Source organism: Patagioenas fasciata, chromosome 7 (assembly GCF_037038585.1).
Source record: "Patagioenas fasciata isolate bPatFas1 chromosome 7, bPatFas1.hap1, whole genome shotgun sequence".
In the NCBI taxonomy this organism is placed as follows: domain Eukaryota; kingdom Metazoa; phylum Chordata; class Aves; order Columbiformes; family Columbidae; genus Patagioenas; species Patagioenas fasciata.
In genome coordinates this window covers 3,179,933-3,195,783 of record NC_092526.1, presented here as the reverse complement: position 1 = coordinate 3,195,783, position 15,851 = coordinate 3,179,933, and the positions used below count along the sequence as shown (strand labels likewise).

The 15,851-nt window shown below is 43.2% G+C and overlaps 1 protein-coding gene and 1 long non-coding RNA gene across 4 annotated transcripts in view; one reads left to right on the top strand and one right to left on the bottom strand.

The window, feature by feature from the left end:
• Positions 1-12,157, bottom strand: part of LOC139828346 (uncharacterized) — a 107,873-nt gene extending 95,716 nt beyond the window's left edge. For both annotated transcript variants that reach the window (XR_011739858.1, XR_011739859.1), the window contains exons 1-2: positions 12,054-12,157; positions 8,193-8,285 (exon numbers count right to left, since the gene is read on the bottom strand). This is a non-coding gene — a long non-coding RNA (uncharacterized lncRNA). The remainder of the gene's footprint in view (positions 1-8,192; positions 8,286-12,053) is intronic.
• A 191-nt stretch (positions 12,158-12,348) lies between these two features.
• ACVR2A (activin A receptor type 2A) overlaps positions 12,349-15,851 on the top strand; it is a 60,577-nt gene continuing 57,074 nt past the window's right edge. For both annotated transcript variants that reach the window (XM_065840595.2, XM_065840594.2), the window contains exon 1: positions 12,349-14,114. In XM_065840595.2, the coding sequence (XP_065696667.1) occupies positions 14,060-14,114 (55 nt within the window). In that variant the 5' untranslated portion in view covers positions 12,349-14,059. The remainder of the gene's footprint in view (positions 14,115-15,851) is intronic.

Sequence of the window (15,851 nt, the reverse complement as noted above, 5' to 3'; positions counted from 1 at the left end):
TAAAAGATTACTTAAATTAAAGAGAATTTATCTCAAAAATAGGCATTTAATTTTTATTGAACTAGCTGTAATTGGCTCAGAAATTCCAAGAAATAAAGCAGTATGCATAAGTACTATGTAAGACCTGTAAGACTAACGAGTTGATGCAACTAACCATGATCCATATTTTTATTCTGATGTCCAACAATGTAATAAATGAGACAAGAATGCGTTTTCTAGTATGTAATTTGGGATGAGTGAAACTCTGTAGTTCTTTGTAATCCAAAGATAAAACACTTATGAAACGCATAAATTATCTTAGCACAGTTTGGGAGAAAAGGAACGAGCTACTTAAACTGTCAGGTTGTAACACTGACAAGCACAATTCATTGAAATCCCATGTTCTTCTCCAGTTGTTTTGCTGCATGACTACTAAATGTAACTAAACAATATAGAAAACACCTGTTGTGAGAGGTTGTTAGAGGGCAGAAAGATATCTTGGTGGGTGTGCAAATGTGTTTTGGTTGGACAGTTTGGATCACAGAAGACACAGCTTGTTTAGAGTGAAATGGTTTAAGGCGGGTGATAGTCACAATTAGTCCAAGGCCATGGCCTGGGCTCCATCCGAGGTGTGTCCAACATCACTTGGGAGTCAGGGCGTAAAAAGACGACCATAAAGCCTCCTTGAGAAGGTCTGGCTGTTCAGGGAGGAGCCACAATTTCAACTGCAATTCCACAAGCCCTTTAAACCAGCCCTTGCATCAAAAAAGAGGCTCCTGGGTTTTTTTCTCACACTCGCTGTGGTCTCAACACCAGGAAGGTGAGGACCTTGGAGCCAATGTCAATATTTGTGAGGCTGGGAATGAATTGAGTTCAGGACCCAGCTTAAAGCTAACGTTTTGTTTCGGTTTGTTTGCTGGGCTGGTTTTAACCCAAATCAGCTCCCCGATCAATTAAATGTGCAGCTGCAGGAACATTTGTGCAGGGCAGGGCAGCATCTCTTGGCTTACACCGGCTTAAAGAGTTCGTGGCAGTACAGCATGAATGTAACCAAAGACCTGCTATAGTCTGACACTGCTAATAATCCACACATGCCATTCCAGAATACAGGAATAGTTAAAGCATATAAATGGCCTTGCTATGTGCCTTGTATAGGGGCCTGACAGAGGAGAGCTTAGAAATTGCTGTAACAACTTGAAAAACACATAAATTTTGGCCTAACTCTGCCTTCCAATGGCAAGGAGAACAACCTGATTCCCAAGTCATTTGCATCAAGCTGCATTATGACTGATGACAACACAATAAACGTATTTCCCAGACCTCTGGCAGTGCAGCTTCTGTCAGGATGCTGATGACACTTGGTGCATTCTCTGCACTTCTAACCCCTACCTGTCCCACCACCATTGATCCTCCTTGAGCCTCTGTCCTCTGCAACTTCCCTTCTCTACAGTACGGCCACTTTTCTGCTTAAAATATCCACCAACGCTCCAAAAGCAGCTGAGGAGCAAATAGAAATAACAGCACAACTACCAGAAGAATCAGGATGGAAATTACACTCCAGTTTTCCCATTCCTACCTCCCTCCATGCTCGCCACAGACAATCTGAGTTCTCATCTTGTATTATTTCCCAAAAAGCTGGACTGGAAATGAGCACATTCACAAGTGTTGTCTTGACTTGGAACCACAAGCTCACTGCATCAGTCTATTCTACAGTGGATGATCTGTTTGAACAGTTTATCTTCATTGCTATATTGACACAGCAATTCTACCGAAAGTATGAGCTATTCCAAGTATTAGGAGCTATCTATCAGAACAAGCATTAAAAATTACTTCATGCTGACTCCTTTGCCACCTATTTTACATATTATTTTCATTTTATCGACGTATTTTTAAGAATTTTTTGGTAAAAGGGTTGTAATTGCATCGTAGTTAAATTTAAAAAGTCTCCACCAAAAATGTATGCCTGTATCTGGTGCACACCTTAAGAATTAAGCAAAGCAGCAATGCAGAAGAATAATCATCTGCTAACATATGCACAGAGACATACATTATATATTGTGCACATCTCAGGTGGGAATCATCTAATAGGGCTTAAACATAACAGCATGCTATTATTTCAAATAATAGTTTAAAAAGGGGGTTTAGAATATTTTGAAGCTTGTTTACTAAATATTTGACAATATGTCTTCACTACAGTCAATACTATAGAAAGCAAATCTTGCGGATGAGTAATTTTTCTCCAACCATCATATATTACTGAAGATGCGGTGTCATGCTGATGATCCAAAGATCCACAAGTCACGCAGTTATTTATACAATTCCTAAACATACCTGGATAATTTCCATTATGAAATTACGAAAAAGCACAGCAAGCAATCGATATGTATTACACACTGAGTTGAAAAATGTTCCATAGTCGCACAAAGTTACTGCAGTTCAGTTGTATTAACTTCATTAAACCTGCTTCACAAACCGTCATTAACTGAATGATTCCGTATTATTTAGTTGGCAAATGAGAGGGAGAGAGTCTGTTCTTGTGTTCTGATTTGGTTTCTCCCATCACTGCTACAAAAGGCAACAAGGTTCTATTAAATACTCCCATGCTTGGTAATACGAATGAAACCAGGTCTTAGTTCTTTCCTCCAATAGCGCAGCTACTTACGTTATTGATACTTTAATGACAATAAAACTTGTACATCAATACAGATTGGGACTATTGGTTGTAACAGATTATTAAAAGAAAAACATGAAGCAAACACGAAGAAAAAAGCCTCTTTCCTTTCACTTGCCTCAGCCAGTGCCTGAAAACTTCCATGACAATGTCCATTAAACTTGGCAAGAAACACTGTCTGAGCTTTCTCTAAGGTGAAACACTCAGCACAACCTCAATGTTCAAACTTTGAGTACGCTTAATACAAAAAGTAAAACTAAGCAGCGCCATGCAGAATGCCAGGAGAAAAAACTCTCATCTTTCAACCCAAATTGCAGCCAAGCAACTGTTCCAGTGGAATAAGCCTCCAAAACCATGGGAATCTCTCTCCTGAAGCTGTTTAAGCTTCCTTAATGCTCTTAATCCACCTTGATATTGGAATACTAGACACGCTGGCACCCACCTTCCGACTTCCAAATTGCTGGTCAAGCGTCTGAGAGTTTCTGTTCCCCCAGTGTCGATCCTGAGAGGCTTTGGGACGTGGTCTAACTGGGCTTTTCCACAACAGTTCTTGTGGCCCTCCAGAAACACCTTACTGGAAGGGAAAAACTCTCATGGACTTGGAGAAAAACCAGACTCTGATAGTGGTGAAACAACCAAATGAACCTCTCTGGAAAAAAGAGAGACATTATTTGGGGAACAGCACAGAAAGAGGGACCTCCAGCTCTACCGCTGTGCCATTAGTTAGTTCATCAGTAATTATCCTAAAGAGAAGAATGATGGGCTTCTGACTGAGGCAATCCCTGTTTGTGTATGAATCTGAGGCCAAAAAGGCCCCACTTTCATTTCACACCTTTCGAAATTTCATTATCAGGCTAACAAATGTACAGTAACTACTAAACCACCAATACACTCATTATCAGAAGTGACTAACAGTTTCTAAATGGTGTTCAAAGGGAATCATTCAAATGCTTTGGGGCATCTACCATTTTGTGTGTGTTGACTTCAGCTTCTCTACCTCTCCATATAAAATAAAGATACTTTCCTCACTGCAGTATTATAAAAATTACCTGACGTTCCTAAATCGGGGTGCATGCACTATGTATCACTAAAAAAACAACCTTAAAAGTATGTTTTCATTGTCTAAAGGATTTGAAGGCAAAAAATGAGCCTTTCTATTAGTAAGGTTGACTGCTACATACAAAACTTTCTGGTTAAATGGAAAAAAGTTTAGCTTTTACTCAAAATCGCCTGGTCTGGGAGAACTTCTCATTATTTTCAGTACACAGGATTTTGTTGTCTCAGCCATGAAAATATTCATTTTTCAGTGTCTGAATTGTAATTATTGTAAGAGAATTTGTAGATTAATCTACCTCAAAAATATTCAGCACTAGAAGCCGTGGAAGGATTTAGCTGTCGGGTGAGGTGGTCAACAACTGAGCACAGGTACGAACAGCAGAAGTCTGGGATTTCCTGGTGGTTGCAGAAGATCATTTGGTTTTATTTACTGAACTTTAAGTGGCCTTGGGTTGGCTCACCCCATCCGGCTTTCCAAAGGGACAATCATTCCAAAGAAATGTTACAGCTGGATTCTCTTCATAAAAAAGAAGTGGACAGATAGTAGCTGTTCCTTGAAAGACTTCTAAGTCTATAAACTTCAGCCATCCTTCTGTGGATCTGGAACAGGACAAATTTGGGAATCTTGCATACCTGTTACATGGAAACCTGTAATGTGCCACATTTTCAGGAACTCCAGCACTTGGGGAGAGGTGTGCTTTTGCTAACAGTGAACAGGAACAAAGGGGTCACCGCAGGTTGAGCTCCCGTTGGCAGGATTATTTCAGCGCTGCTTAAATTCTATGCAGAAATTATGAAATCCCTAAATCACTGATTGTGGGCTGAAAGCAAAACGTATTAACCTGGACCGATTCATATTTATTAGGCTGCGCTGCCCCAGAGTCACACTGCTGACTTCCTTGGGGTTCCCACCACATTTCCATAAAACCATCTTCAGTAAAAAGCAGAATTGCTTACTTGGTGGATCAGAGAAGGGAGACACTATCGTGGGCCTGAGGAAAATGCAGTTTAAGATGAAACACTGAGAGGCAACAGCAGCTCTCACCTTTAATGTTGCCAGATCTCGTTGGTCGGGCACTGATATAATAGATTTTCCTCCTGCCTATCAATTAGAAATATTTCACTGTGCTGTAAGAAAATACAACCCACCATAAATACAACAGCAGCTCTGGAATCTCCCTTTCCCTTTGTGATTTTACTGTTTATCAGTATTTATTAGATGTAGCTGTTCCTCTTTCACAATGGGAATGATAACCATCATTATTTGCCCCTTGAGTCAAGTTCAGAGAGCTGCAGGAGCTTCAGTGGCCAAGTTTCTTTCAAGGAAGTGGGTCTCCAATCATATTCCAACCATGTTCCTTTGCAGGAAGGCTTTACTGGCCTGGAACTGCTGCCCCTACAAGCACAAAAACTTCTGCCACATAATATATTTGCAAGGGTTGATTCTACATGCTTCACTTATTAGCCACAATAAACCACAAAATTATTAGTAGCTTGTTCATTACCATGGACCTTCACATTTCTTTCCTAAAATTCCAAATGACCAATTTTCAAAACAAATATCTGCAGATTTTTTGATAGATACTGGACTCCTAGTTGCCACCTCTTTCTGAAACCAACTAGTTACATTTTAGAGCCTCAATTTATTAGCATTTTGGCAGAACCAGTAACTAACATTTGAGCTCCAGTACCCTCTAATCCGTCTAAATCTTCAAAAAGTTCACCTCCCATTATTGTTCTTTAACAATACTGTTGGGAACTTCATTATTAAAGTTACCTGTTGAACCCACAACTGGCACTCACTCGTCTTCCCCAGCGCTCATCTTGTCTCTGACATTGAAGTGAATCAAATTATATTGCCAGGAACGTTCTAGTTACTGAAGTTTTAAGTTACTGAAGTGGGACAAGAGGACATCTCTGACAGACAGACCCGAAGTCTCATGAAGGACCCTCACTCCTCCTCTTCCTCCGGGCAGCCAACTGCCATTGGGACCTGCAAACCTCTGATTCACTTCTCAAAGCGTTCACATTTTAAGATTTGGGGCTCAAATGAAAACTCAAAGGACAAGCTCTGTGGTCTGTTCTCTTAAAAAAATAATATATTTGTTGCTAAACCTTGAATCCAAACTGCACGTCACGGCTCCGATAACAAGCCCACTCTCTTAAAGTTCTCCACCCCGGGGGCACTCTTCTATGTGTTTCATTTTGATTCAATGAGCAAAGCAGATCTAATTTTCTCTAGAACCTACGTCACATACCTGACTCTAATACTGTGCTTTTCATCAGGCTCCCATAAATTGTTTGTGATACTAAGAAATAGATGAAAACTTTGGCTACACTTTTGATAAAGCCTCTTTGGCTTATGAAAAACACACATGCATTATATTTACTTGTAGCATTGACTGTGACAGTGCATTTAACTTTCTTGTGCTCCTCTAATATTGTTCAACAAAAATGATACATATGGACAATTTCTGATTAAACTCTGAACTTAAATCACACATCACAACTTGGAAAATTAAACAACTCTCCTGATCGCACTCTTCAGTCATTGCAGAAAGCTTCTCATATATTTTGAATGACATCATAATTACATCTATTCAAGTATTTTTCATGTTTCAAAAGAACCAAATGTCATATTATCAAAATAGTTCTAAAGAGCACACAACTTAATACTCTAAATATCTGATGATCTCTCCCCATATGGCCACTTTACCTTCCTATTTCTTGTGACTGTTCAATTACAAATTGTCAACCTAAACCATGTAATTCTTCATCAACCAATATACGTACACATAAAGACTTTCCAAGTAAATGTGAAAGATACATTCTTTAAAATCTAGTATCGTTGTCAGGACACTGCAGCAGGAGAAAACACTTGACACACATGTTCAGAATCCATCAAAAATCACGGTGAAAACATTACACTGGTTTTGCTTCCTCTGACTAAACCAGAGTTTGTTTAGAAAGGGGTATATAAATTATCACTCTATATTCTGAGAAGGAAAATCTCTACATAGACCTGAAGAACCTTGTTTTCATAGCACAGCTCAGGGTTTTAAGAATTCATCTTGGTCTCTTCATAGCACTTCAAGAGAAGGATTGTGTAGTATAAATTGAGACTATAGGACGATATTTAGGAAATTTAATCTTCCTATGAAATATGCACTAAATCATCCATGATAAATGCCACAGTAATAAAAAACTGTGAGACAAACTGCCTCTAAGAGACAACGCAGCGTCTGAAAACAACAGGAAGCTCTAGTCGGTTGATCTTTCCTGACAAGACAGTGCGAATCCTAGAAAGAAACATCGCTCTGTCCTCCCCGAAAATAGGTTAGATATTTTTGAATCTCTGCAAAAGTATTTCAAGGAAACAAAAGTCTGGGTAGCAGATCAAAAAGGAAAAGTAATCATTAGTATAAAACTGGCTTTGAATGAAAATTGTTTGATGGATGTTGTATTTAAGTATTAATTTCTATAAAATTATTTATGTGTGTGTTTGTTTTTAAACTTGAAGCAGGGAAACATTCACCTTCTGTGGGTCTACAGGCTCCACCTGATTATATTAAAGAGGAATTTGTCACACAAACTCACTATAGAAATAGCTTTATGTAACACGCTACAGGCCAAATCCTATTCATTTGTAGTTACTAGAACTGCTCACACGAATAAAACGAGCACACTTCAGGCAAACCCCATCATACCTGAATCGAAAACAGGGTTGCTATTATTTCAGCATGTATTTTACTTTGTGGCTATCAGCTGGGTTCAACAACCTCATGTAACATTTCTAAGTTTGATTACAAGCGCAAAAGGAGAAAATTGTGATGGACGTATATACTGACCCAACCCAAAAGCACACCACACGCAAGCTTTTGATTTCATTTCAGTTCATCAGCATTTAAAAGGTTGATTCATTTTACATTTTCTCATGGTTTAAAGCTGCGTTATCCATTGAACTGTAAAGCACCTCAATAGTTTTTGAATAGAGCCAAAAAAAAAAAAAAAAAAAAAGAATAATTTGTAGTAATTTTATTGATCCTTCCAGTGCTCTAAAACTCTTTTAAAATATTTCAAGTTTCACATAAGTTATTCATACTCCTATGAAATTCAAAATAACTTCAGCACACTTATTTTCCCATTTTCTTAAAAAAAATAGACCATCCTCCAGTATTTGCACTTTTTCCCAGAGCATGGAAAGCTAAGCTGGCTGGTCAAAATGAGATCCCCGACAGCAATCAATTTCTGCTGGTTTGGTCATTCTTGTTTTTGCTATGTAAGGTCAGTGTTTGAAACGTGGTTCTCTCTTCCTTCAGAGTTTCAAAGGGAGAACTGCTTGGACCGTAAGGGAAGATTAATGAGATAATGACAAGGCTTCTATCTGTTGATGTTACTCCTGATATTATAAACCCCATGTTTCCCATTCTACATTTCAAAAATGCTTGTACGGACACTGAATGAGCCTTGCACAGTAGCTTCTTACCTATAATGCTGTTTCTGCATAAACAGTATCGATTCCGCGCTAAGTGTGGAAACAGCAAAGGCAGGACTGAAATCCTCCATTCCTAGCAGGGCTCTGCAGAGAAAAATGAGACATTGCTGGGTTTTAATTCTTCTCATTATCCCCTAGAAGGAAAGTTATATTTGTGCTGCCTCTAGGCAAAGTATTACACCATCCCACACGGACGAGAGAAGGAAACTAAGATCACATCCATTCCATGCTACTGCTGCTACCCCTGCACAGGAGCTCTCTGCAGATGCCCAAGTCCGTGATGCTGTATCTTCAACGCTCATATGACACAGTAAAGGATTCATTAAAAATGCATAGACTGATTGATCTTAGAGGAGCGGAAAAAGATCGGGAGTTTAAGGCGGAAGGAAAATAGAAATGCCAAAGGGTAGAAATGGGAAACTCCCCCAAAGTTCGTATGAGAAAGGCACGCAGAAAGACATTTACAAACAGAGAGGAGACAGCAACTGTGTCATTTACTATGTCTATTAGGGATAAGACTCATCCTTATACTTGAAATAAAAGCAACAGCCTAGAGAAAGCCCAAAGCCCTTCAAGAATTTTGCATCAAGTACCTCACAAAAATGGCAGGCAATTTCTTCTAACACGCATGCAATGTTTGTACCACATTGCCTATTTTTTTTCAATGTAATTAAAAGGGAGAAAATCCATACGCAGACATAGATAGCTCTATTTATATGGTGCTTATAATGATATCACTGAAACAATGTCACAGTGCTGCATCCATGCAACAAAACTATTTTTTTATTGTTTGCGTACCAAAAATGAGCACATATGTACCTCTCCTTATGTATTTCTTTTCATACGCTATATTAGGTACCTCTGTAAAGGCCGCAAGGCTTATGTGCAGCACCAGCGGGGCTGAAAACAGCCCGATGCTTCTGGAGCGCTGTGAAAGTCTGACCCTAGTTACCAACACTCTACCGAATCCATACACCACTTGCCATGCTCCCATTTGGTCTCAATACTGGGGAGAAAAGACAAAAAGATAAGCTTCATTTGTCATTCCTGTGGCCCTGATAAACATGCGATTGCCAAGAGCAACCCTACGCTATTACTGTTTCTGTAACATTTACTGGATGGCCAGAAGGCATCACTCTGCTCAAGGGATCCGGCGAGCAAAAAACCACCCATGCTTAAGAATAATAAGCTCCTTGAGTAAGACACCCCTCCTTACTATGACATTCATGCAAATGGTGTTATATACATGACATATCCTATTTTCATTTAAAATAATCGGTAAAAAAAAATATATATGCACCATAGTTTATGTTCTGTCCGTAAAAAATTAAAAGCAAAATACCTAGAATGGGAAGTATACATATATATATTCACACACACACACGTACATAGTAATATTTTTAGCTATAATTTCCTACTCATGTGGCAACACGATGAGCATTTTGAAGAAGCTGAGCCAAGTGAAAATACAACCTGCAGAACAGGTCATGTTTAAATATTCTGCTATTGAAGAATATTAAAAACTACAGATTAAGTAGGAGTGTTGTAATACTTTAATTAATGCTTGTAAATCATTCTGAAATACTTGGATAAAAGATGGCATAAAAAGTGTTGCCACATGTCTTGAAGCTTCAAGATGTACACAACGCCATACATCTTATTTTGCTTTTTGGATGTTTTACATCATCAAAAATATTGCCAGTGTGTGAATTTAGTGTTGGTAAGTGCTCGAACACAGCAGAGAAACACCAAGGATACCCGAATCCTGATTCAGAACTCTGATAAATACCTCAATATAAATAGACTGAAATATCCACATTTCTTCATGTTTGAACCCAAGTGCTGGTGGCGGTCACCAGGTCTGGTTACTGAATGCCTCTGCTGATCAGTGAATTAGCACAGCTGACAGCCTGGCAGTGTTACTCAGCCTTGACTTGGCCATATCTTCACATATGTGAAATATCTTATCCATAATGCTCCTTCCAACCCAGTACCACCTACTATTCACATCACCAAACACCCAGACCATGCCATCAAGCCATCTGAAAAGGAAGGTCTCTGAAATCACTCTCTATATGTCTGTGGTTAGCGAACAACTCGCCACTTTTCAGAGAACTTGGTGCTTCTTGCTTATGCAAACACAGCCCTTTATAAAAAATGAAGAAATTAAAGGCCAACATTAAGGACCTTACGCTTTCCCACATTGATCTCCAGATCTGAGACACGTCTTCTGTTTCATTCATTTTCATATTTTATGGCATCCATTAAAGAAAAAAAAAGCGTAGGGAGCCTCACCAAACACACAAAGGAGCAGAACTCCTGTTCTTAAGGGAGAAATGTGCCAAAATGTTTTATCTAGAGGGACGCAAAGTGCCACCAACATACACATCTCCCCCAAAAGGCAAGAACACTAGTAACTGTTCACCCATGCTGCTCTCTCCCTCCGCTGTTTGGAACCATGAACATGTGCTGCTTCATACCCATGTTCTGGAAGCAGAGGCCATTTGTTCTGCGCTTGCACGGCACGTAAAACAAAGCAGCGTTGTGCCCGTTTCGGCAACTTCTGACCGCTATCCCCCTATAAATAAATACTGCAAGCCCCTCGACTGCAGCAGCCAAAGGACAAACAATGATCGGAAACAGAAGTTTGCTGTGATTTGAAGGAGGCCGAGCAAGGAAAGGTAGAGAGAAAGCAGCATGGCCACCACGTGAGCACAGTTCCCTGCTCAGGGTGAACAGGGCACACCTGGTTAACCACACCTGATGCTCTATGTAGGTACAAACATGGATTTAGGGACTTTCTTGACATGATGGTGTCTGAGGGTGAAGCTGCAAAGCACCTTCTGGCCATGAGGAGCGTGGCCACCGCGGGCCAGCAGCAGCGCCCGGGCTGGGGGTGAAGGCAGAGCCGGGAAAGCAGCGTTTCACACCGCTGGTACCAACTCACAGCTTCACAGAATCACAGGATGTCAGGGACTGGAAGGGCCCTGGAAAGCTCACCCAGTGCAATCCCCCCATAGAGCAGGAACACCCAGCTGAGGTTCCACAGGAAGGTGTCCAGGCGGGTTTGAATGTCTGCAGAGAAGGAGACTCCACAACCTTCCTGGGCAGCCTGCGCCAGGCTCTGCCACCCTCACCATGGAGAAGTTTCTTCTCAAATTTAAGTGGAACCTCCTGTGTTCTAGTTTGCACCCATTGCCCCTTGTCCTATCACTGGTTGTCGCTAAGAAGAGCCTGGCTCCATCCTCCTGACACTCACCCTTTCCATATTCATCACCATGAATGAGGTCACCCCTCAGTCTCCTCCAAGCTCCAGAGCCCCAGCTCCCTCAGCCACACAAGGAGATGCTCCACTCCATCATCTTTGTTGCCCTGCGCTGGACTCTCTCCAGCAGTTCCCTGCCCTTCTGGAACTGAGGGCCCAGAACTGGACACAATATTGCAGGTGTGGTCTCCCCAGGGCAGAGTAGAGGGGCAGGAGAACCTCTCTCCACCCAAACACAGCGCCGGTACCAACTCACAGCTTCACACCAACTCTCACGCCGGGTTTTACGGCGGTTTTGTTTCGCCGGGCCCCCCCTCACCTGGGGAAGGAGGAGAGCTCCCAGGCACCAAGAACAAGCCCCGCAAAGGTGCACTAACAATCCCGGGGAGTGTGACCGGGAGGCGCCAGCCCTGCTGCCCCCGCGGCGCCGGCGGGGCCGGGCGCAGCGAGCAGGTGCCGGCGGGCGGCGCGGCCCGACCCTCACACCTGCCGGCCGGCACCGCGGCCCCCCCCCGGACACACACACACGCACCCACACGCAACTGCGTTACAGAGGCGAGAGGCGACTGACTCCGGCCCGCACCGACCTTGGCGCTGCACAGCGGGGCCGGACGCGGGCGGGCGGGAGCGGGGCGGGCGGCGCTAGGGCCGCACCCAGAGGGGAGCGCGTGTGCGCACCCGCGAGGCGGCGCGCGGGCAGGTAGGGGCGGGAAGAGCGTGCTCCGCCCGCTCCGGGATGGGCGGGGAAAAGGGGAGGTAGGCGGGGCCAAGCAGAGGCAGGCGGGTCGTGAGTGGGCAGCGCGGCTGTCAATCTCGGCGTCGCGCGACGGGCGGCCGCGGTTGTGGGAAAGGAGGGGAGAGGGTGGGGGATGGGGGGGGAGGAGGAGGAGAGGAAACAAAAACAATCGCCCGGGCGCCGCCATCTTGGGTCCGTTCTCCACGCCACACAAGTGAATGGGTAGATATGAAATTACCACAGGGGAGCAGCAACAGCAGCAGGGTACGGAGGGCTGTTCCGAGCTGCCAGCTGGACTCGGGAGACTCTAGAGACGGCTCCTGTCGCCGCCGCCGCCCCGAGAGAACCCCCGGGCTCGGCCTTTTCTCCTCGCCAAGCCCTAAACTGTACTCCTGGAGGGACAAAGTTGGGCTCAGCCGCACCGCTTCTGCCGCCCGGGAGACGAGAGAGTTGGGTTCCTCGGAGCCGGGAGTGAGCCGGGGGCAGAATTAGGGCCGAGGGTGCCCAGGGGATTCCCGCCCCCGCCGCCCTCCGGCCGGGGCTCGCCTGGTGCGCGGTGGGGGAGGCAGGAGGAGGCTCTGCCTGCCCGCCCCTGCTGCCGCTCGCCCCTTCCTCCTAAAAGGAGAAAAAAAAGAAAGAAAAGGCAAGAACGGGATCGAGCGTGGGGGGGCTGGACTGTCTCGCTTCTGCGTTTGACCAGCGGGCGAGGAAGAAATCGCTGAGGAGTTGGAGAGGAGCATCCAGCAGGAAAGAGGCACCGAGCGGCTGCTGCACGGGGGGAAGGAGCGGCCGCCGCATCCCCCCGCCCTCCTCCCTTCCCGGAGCACAATCCTCCGAGCAGCACGGCGGCCGAGGAAGGATTCGCCACAAAGAATATATCATCCTCCTCCCCAGCGGCTGGATACTGCGTTTTATATATATAATATATATTTTGTAATTTTTTTTTTTCAGTCGCTCTTCTGTGTTTAAATACCAAATATAGCCTCTTGGCCGGGGAAGGGGATGGAAATCTCTTAGAAGAATTCGCAATCTTGCTGGGATTGGGGAGTGCTGGTGCTGCCGGGCCCGGGAGAAGGGGAGATGTGCGGCTCCGACGGGCGGCAGGACTAGAGATTTGCCACTTCTTCGGGAAGCCCGAAGGTTTGTTTGCCTTCAAACTCTTTGTTTCTCCCCTTTTCCTCTCCGGGGTTACGCTAAAACCCTCAGCATTATTAAAGAAAACCGAAGTGTTGCCCACGTGCAGCTGGTGGCTTGCCTTTTAAAGGTACTTTTCATCAAAAAAACAACTGACAAAACTTCCTCCCCTTCACCCGGAGGCTTTTGAGGTTTGAAACTGCAATGGAGCTACTTTTCTTCCAAACACTACATGTTGTATAAGGGGAGCCAGGAGTAAAACCATCGTGTTTACAGATTTCGATCTGACTCCCCGACACTTGGCACCCACGAGTGATGCTTCACGGAGCCTGGTGTGGAAAGGCCAAGTTGGAGTGTGCTCAGAGACTTCGGCCTGTCCAGCAGCTCCATTGTTGACTTTTTTTTGCAAAAGTGGATTCGTAGCATACTTTTATGAATTAAATTTTGCCACCCTTTGTACAGAAGCCAAATGACACGTGTGTTTTGAAACACGGTTCCAAATATACCCATCCCTCAACCCGGATTCTCGCAAGAAAGAGCAGGAGGGAGATCGTCGGTGTCTAAAGAAATTTGATTTTAGTGTTTCATGAACATTTGTCTGCTGCAGAAATGTTGCTATAGATTGCTTTATAGTGGTTCAGCAAGAAGGGAGATTTTTCCAGCTTGCAGGACCCAGGAAACTGGATACTTAAAGTCACTTAAATGTTTTAACAGCATTGGAAAATGGGAGCTGCTACTAAGTTGGCGTTTGCTGTTTTTCTTATCTCTTGTTCTTCAGGTAAGTGAACGTTCTTGGTTTTACCGCTTTTAACGTAAGGCTTTGAGGTCAGTCCTTGAACACTTGATATAACTTTGGGGATTAGTGTGAATGAGGAGAAATCAATTTTTTTTTCACATGACAAATGTTTGGGGATGGAAGTGACTAAAGGCAGAAGCTGTTTTTATCGTTATCCTTACAAATGCATATAACATGAGCACTTCAAAGGCGTGCTGCGCTTGGATTTCAGATCATTTGTGTGGAACAAATGTGGAGATATAACCACCTAGTGTCACATACAGTCATCTGGCAATGCAGTTATTAGTGTTTTGGTGTGTGGGGGGGTTTGTTGTTGTTTTTCTTAAATAAGACTGAATGGAAATGATCTTCAATTAGGTCTCTTGCTCTAGAGTTTTAGTGGTGAATGGCAATCTTCATTAATGCTTCATTAGTTTAGAATAGGTACTGCTCTGAAACCATCAGCTCGCCCTTTAATGATAGCAAGGGGTGTGTGCGTGTGTAGATGTATGCACAGAGTGAGCCTGAAAAGGCGGATTTTCAGTTTCCGAACAATATTTTGTAACGCTTCATATTTTGCTACTCATTGCGTCGCTGCCTTGTAGTGCAAAAAAAAGCCACTACTTTTCTCTTTAAAACAGCAGAAGTTGGGTTTCAAATGCCAACTCTGAGTCCTGAGGAGGAGGAAAATGGTCATGTTATGGGAGCAACCAGTGGTTGGGGTAACAGTTGGTACATTGCTCCTCCAGCAGTTTCACCAAGAAAAACTGTTCTGATCCGTGCAATAGATCTAATATTTGTTTACATGGCAAGCCTGGCGCTTTCTGCTTATGCTTTGAATGTGTATACGGTCCTCTGTTGAGGTTTAAATAGACTTTTCAGCATTCTTGCACAGTGTGCTGGTCTGAAAGCTCGCAGGCAAGTGCCCAGCTTTTCATTGTAATCGGTGTGAGGGAGGGATGAGATCCGTACAACAATGCCTTTTAAAATTCCAGGGTGATAATGTACAGGACTTTGCTGAACAGGACATTTTCTTGTGGTTAGTAAATGGATAGTCTAGTCTTATGTCTGTAGCGGTATTGATCAATTCCGTGTGCGCTAAATGTGCTGTGAAATGGCGAGCGCTGCCAGAAATAAACCAAAAAAATCCTTTCTGTTTTAACTCGAGAAATAACAGAGCAGGTTAAGGACAAGCAGAACGTTGGTCTGGTTTTTTTTATTAGGCTATGCAGTTTGTTCCTTTTTTGAAACAAACCAGGGTTTCTTCTGACAGTTTTGTCTTGCAGTTTTTAAGTTCTTCGAGCAACATTCCTCTTAATTCAGTAATATTTTCTATAGAGAAACTTCTTCCCCCCTCTCACAGTTTCTTCAAGACTGGGTGCCATCTGCTCTTCATGCCCATCTCTGCCTTCCACGTCCTTCTAAGACCCGTTTGCCTAGAGCCCAGAATAGTGATCTTGTTGACTTCATGTATCCTACTTATTAAAAAGAACACTTAAGCAACAAAAGCCATATTTTCTTTAACGTTTCTTGTTCAGGTTGTTCTTGGTAAGGCAAAATGGATGTTTCTCTTGCCTATGAAGGTGGAATTAATCTTTGCTAAATGAGCAGGAAACTGGCTGCAATTCCGACTGCTTCTCATGTTAATGACATTGTTTTGGTGGTTATTCCAGTATTACACATTAAGTGTTCCGGTATTTAACAATTATTAAACTATTTTCTACTCGCCTAAAATTTTGG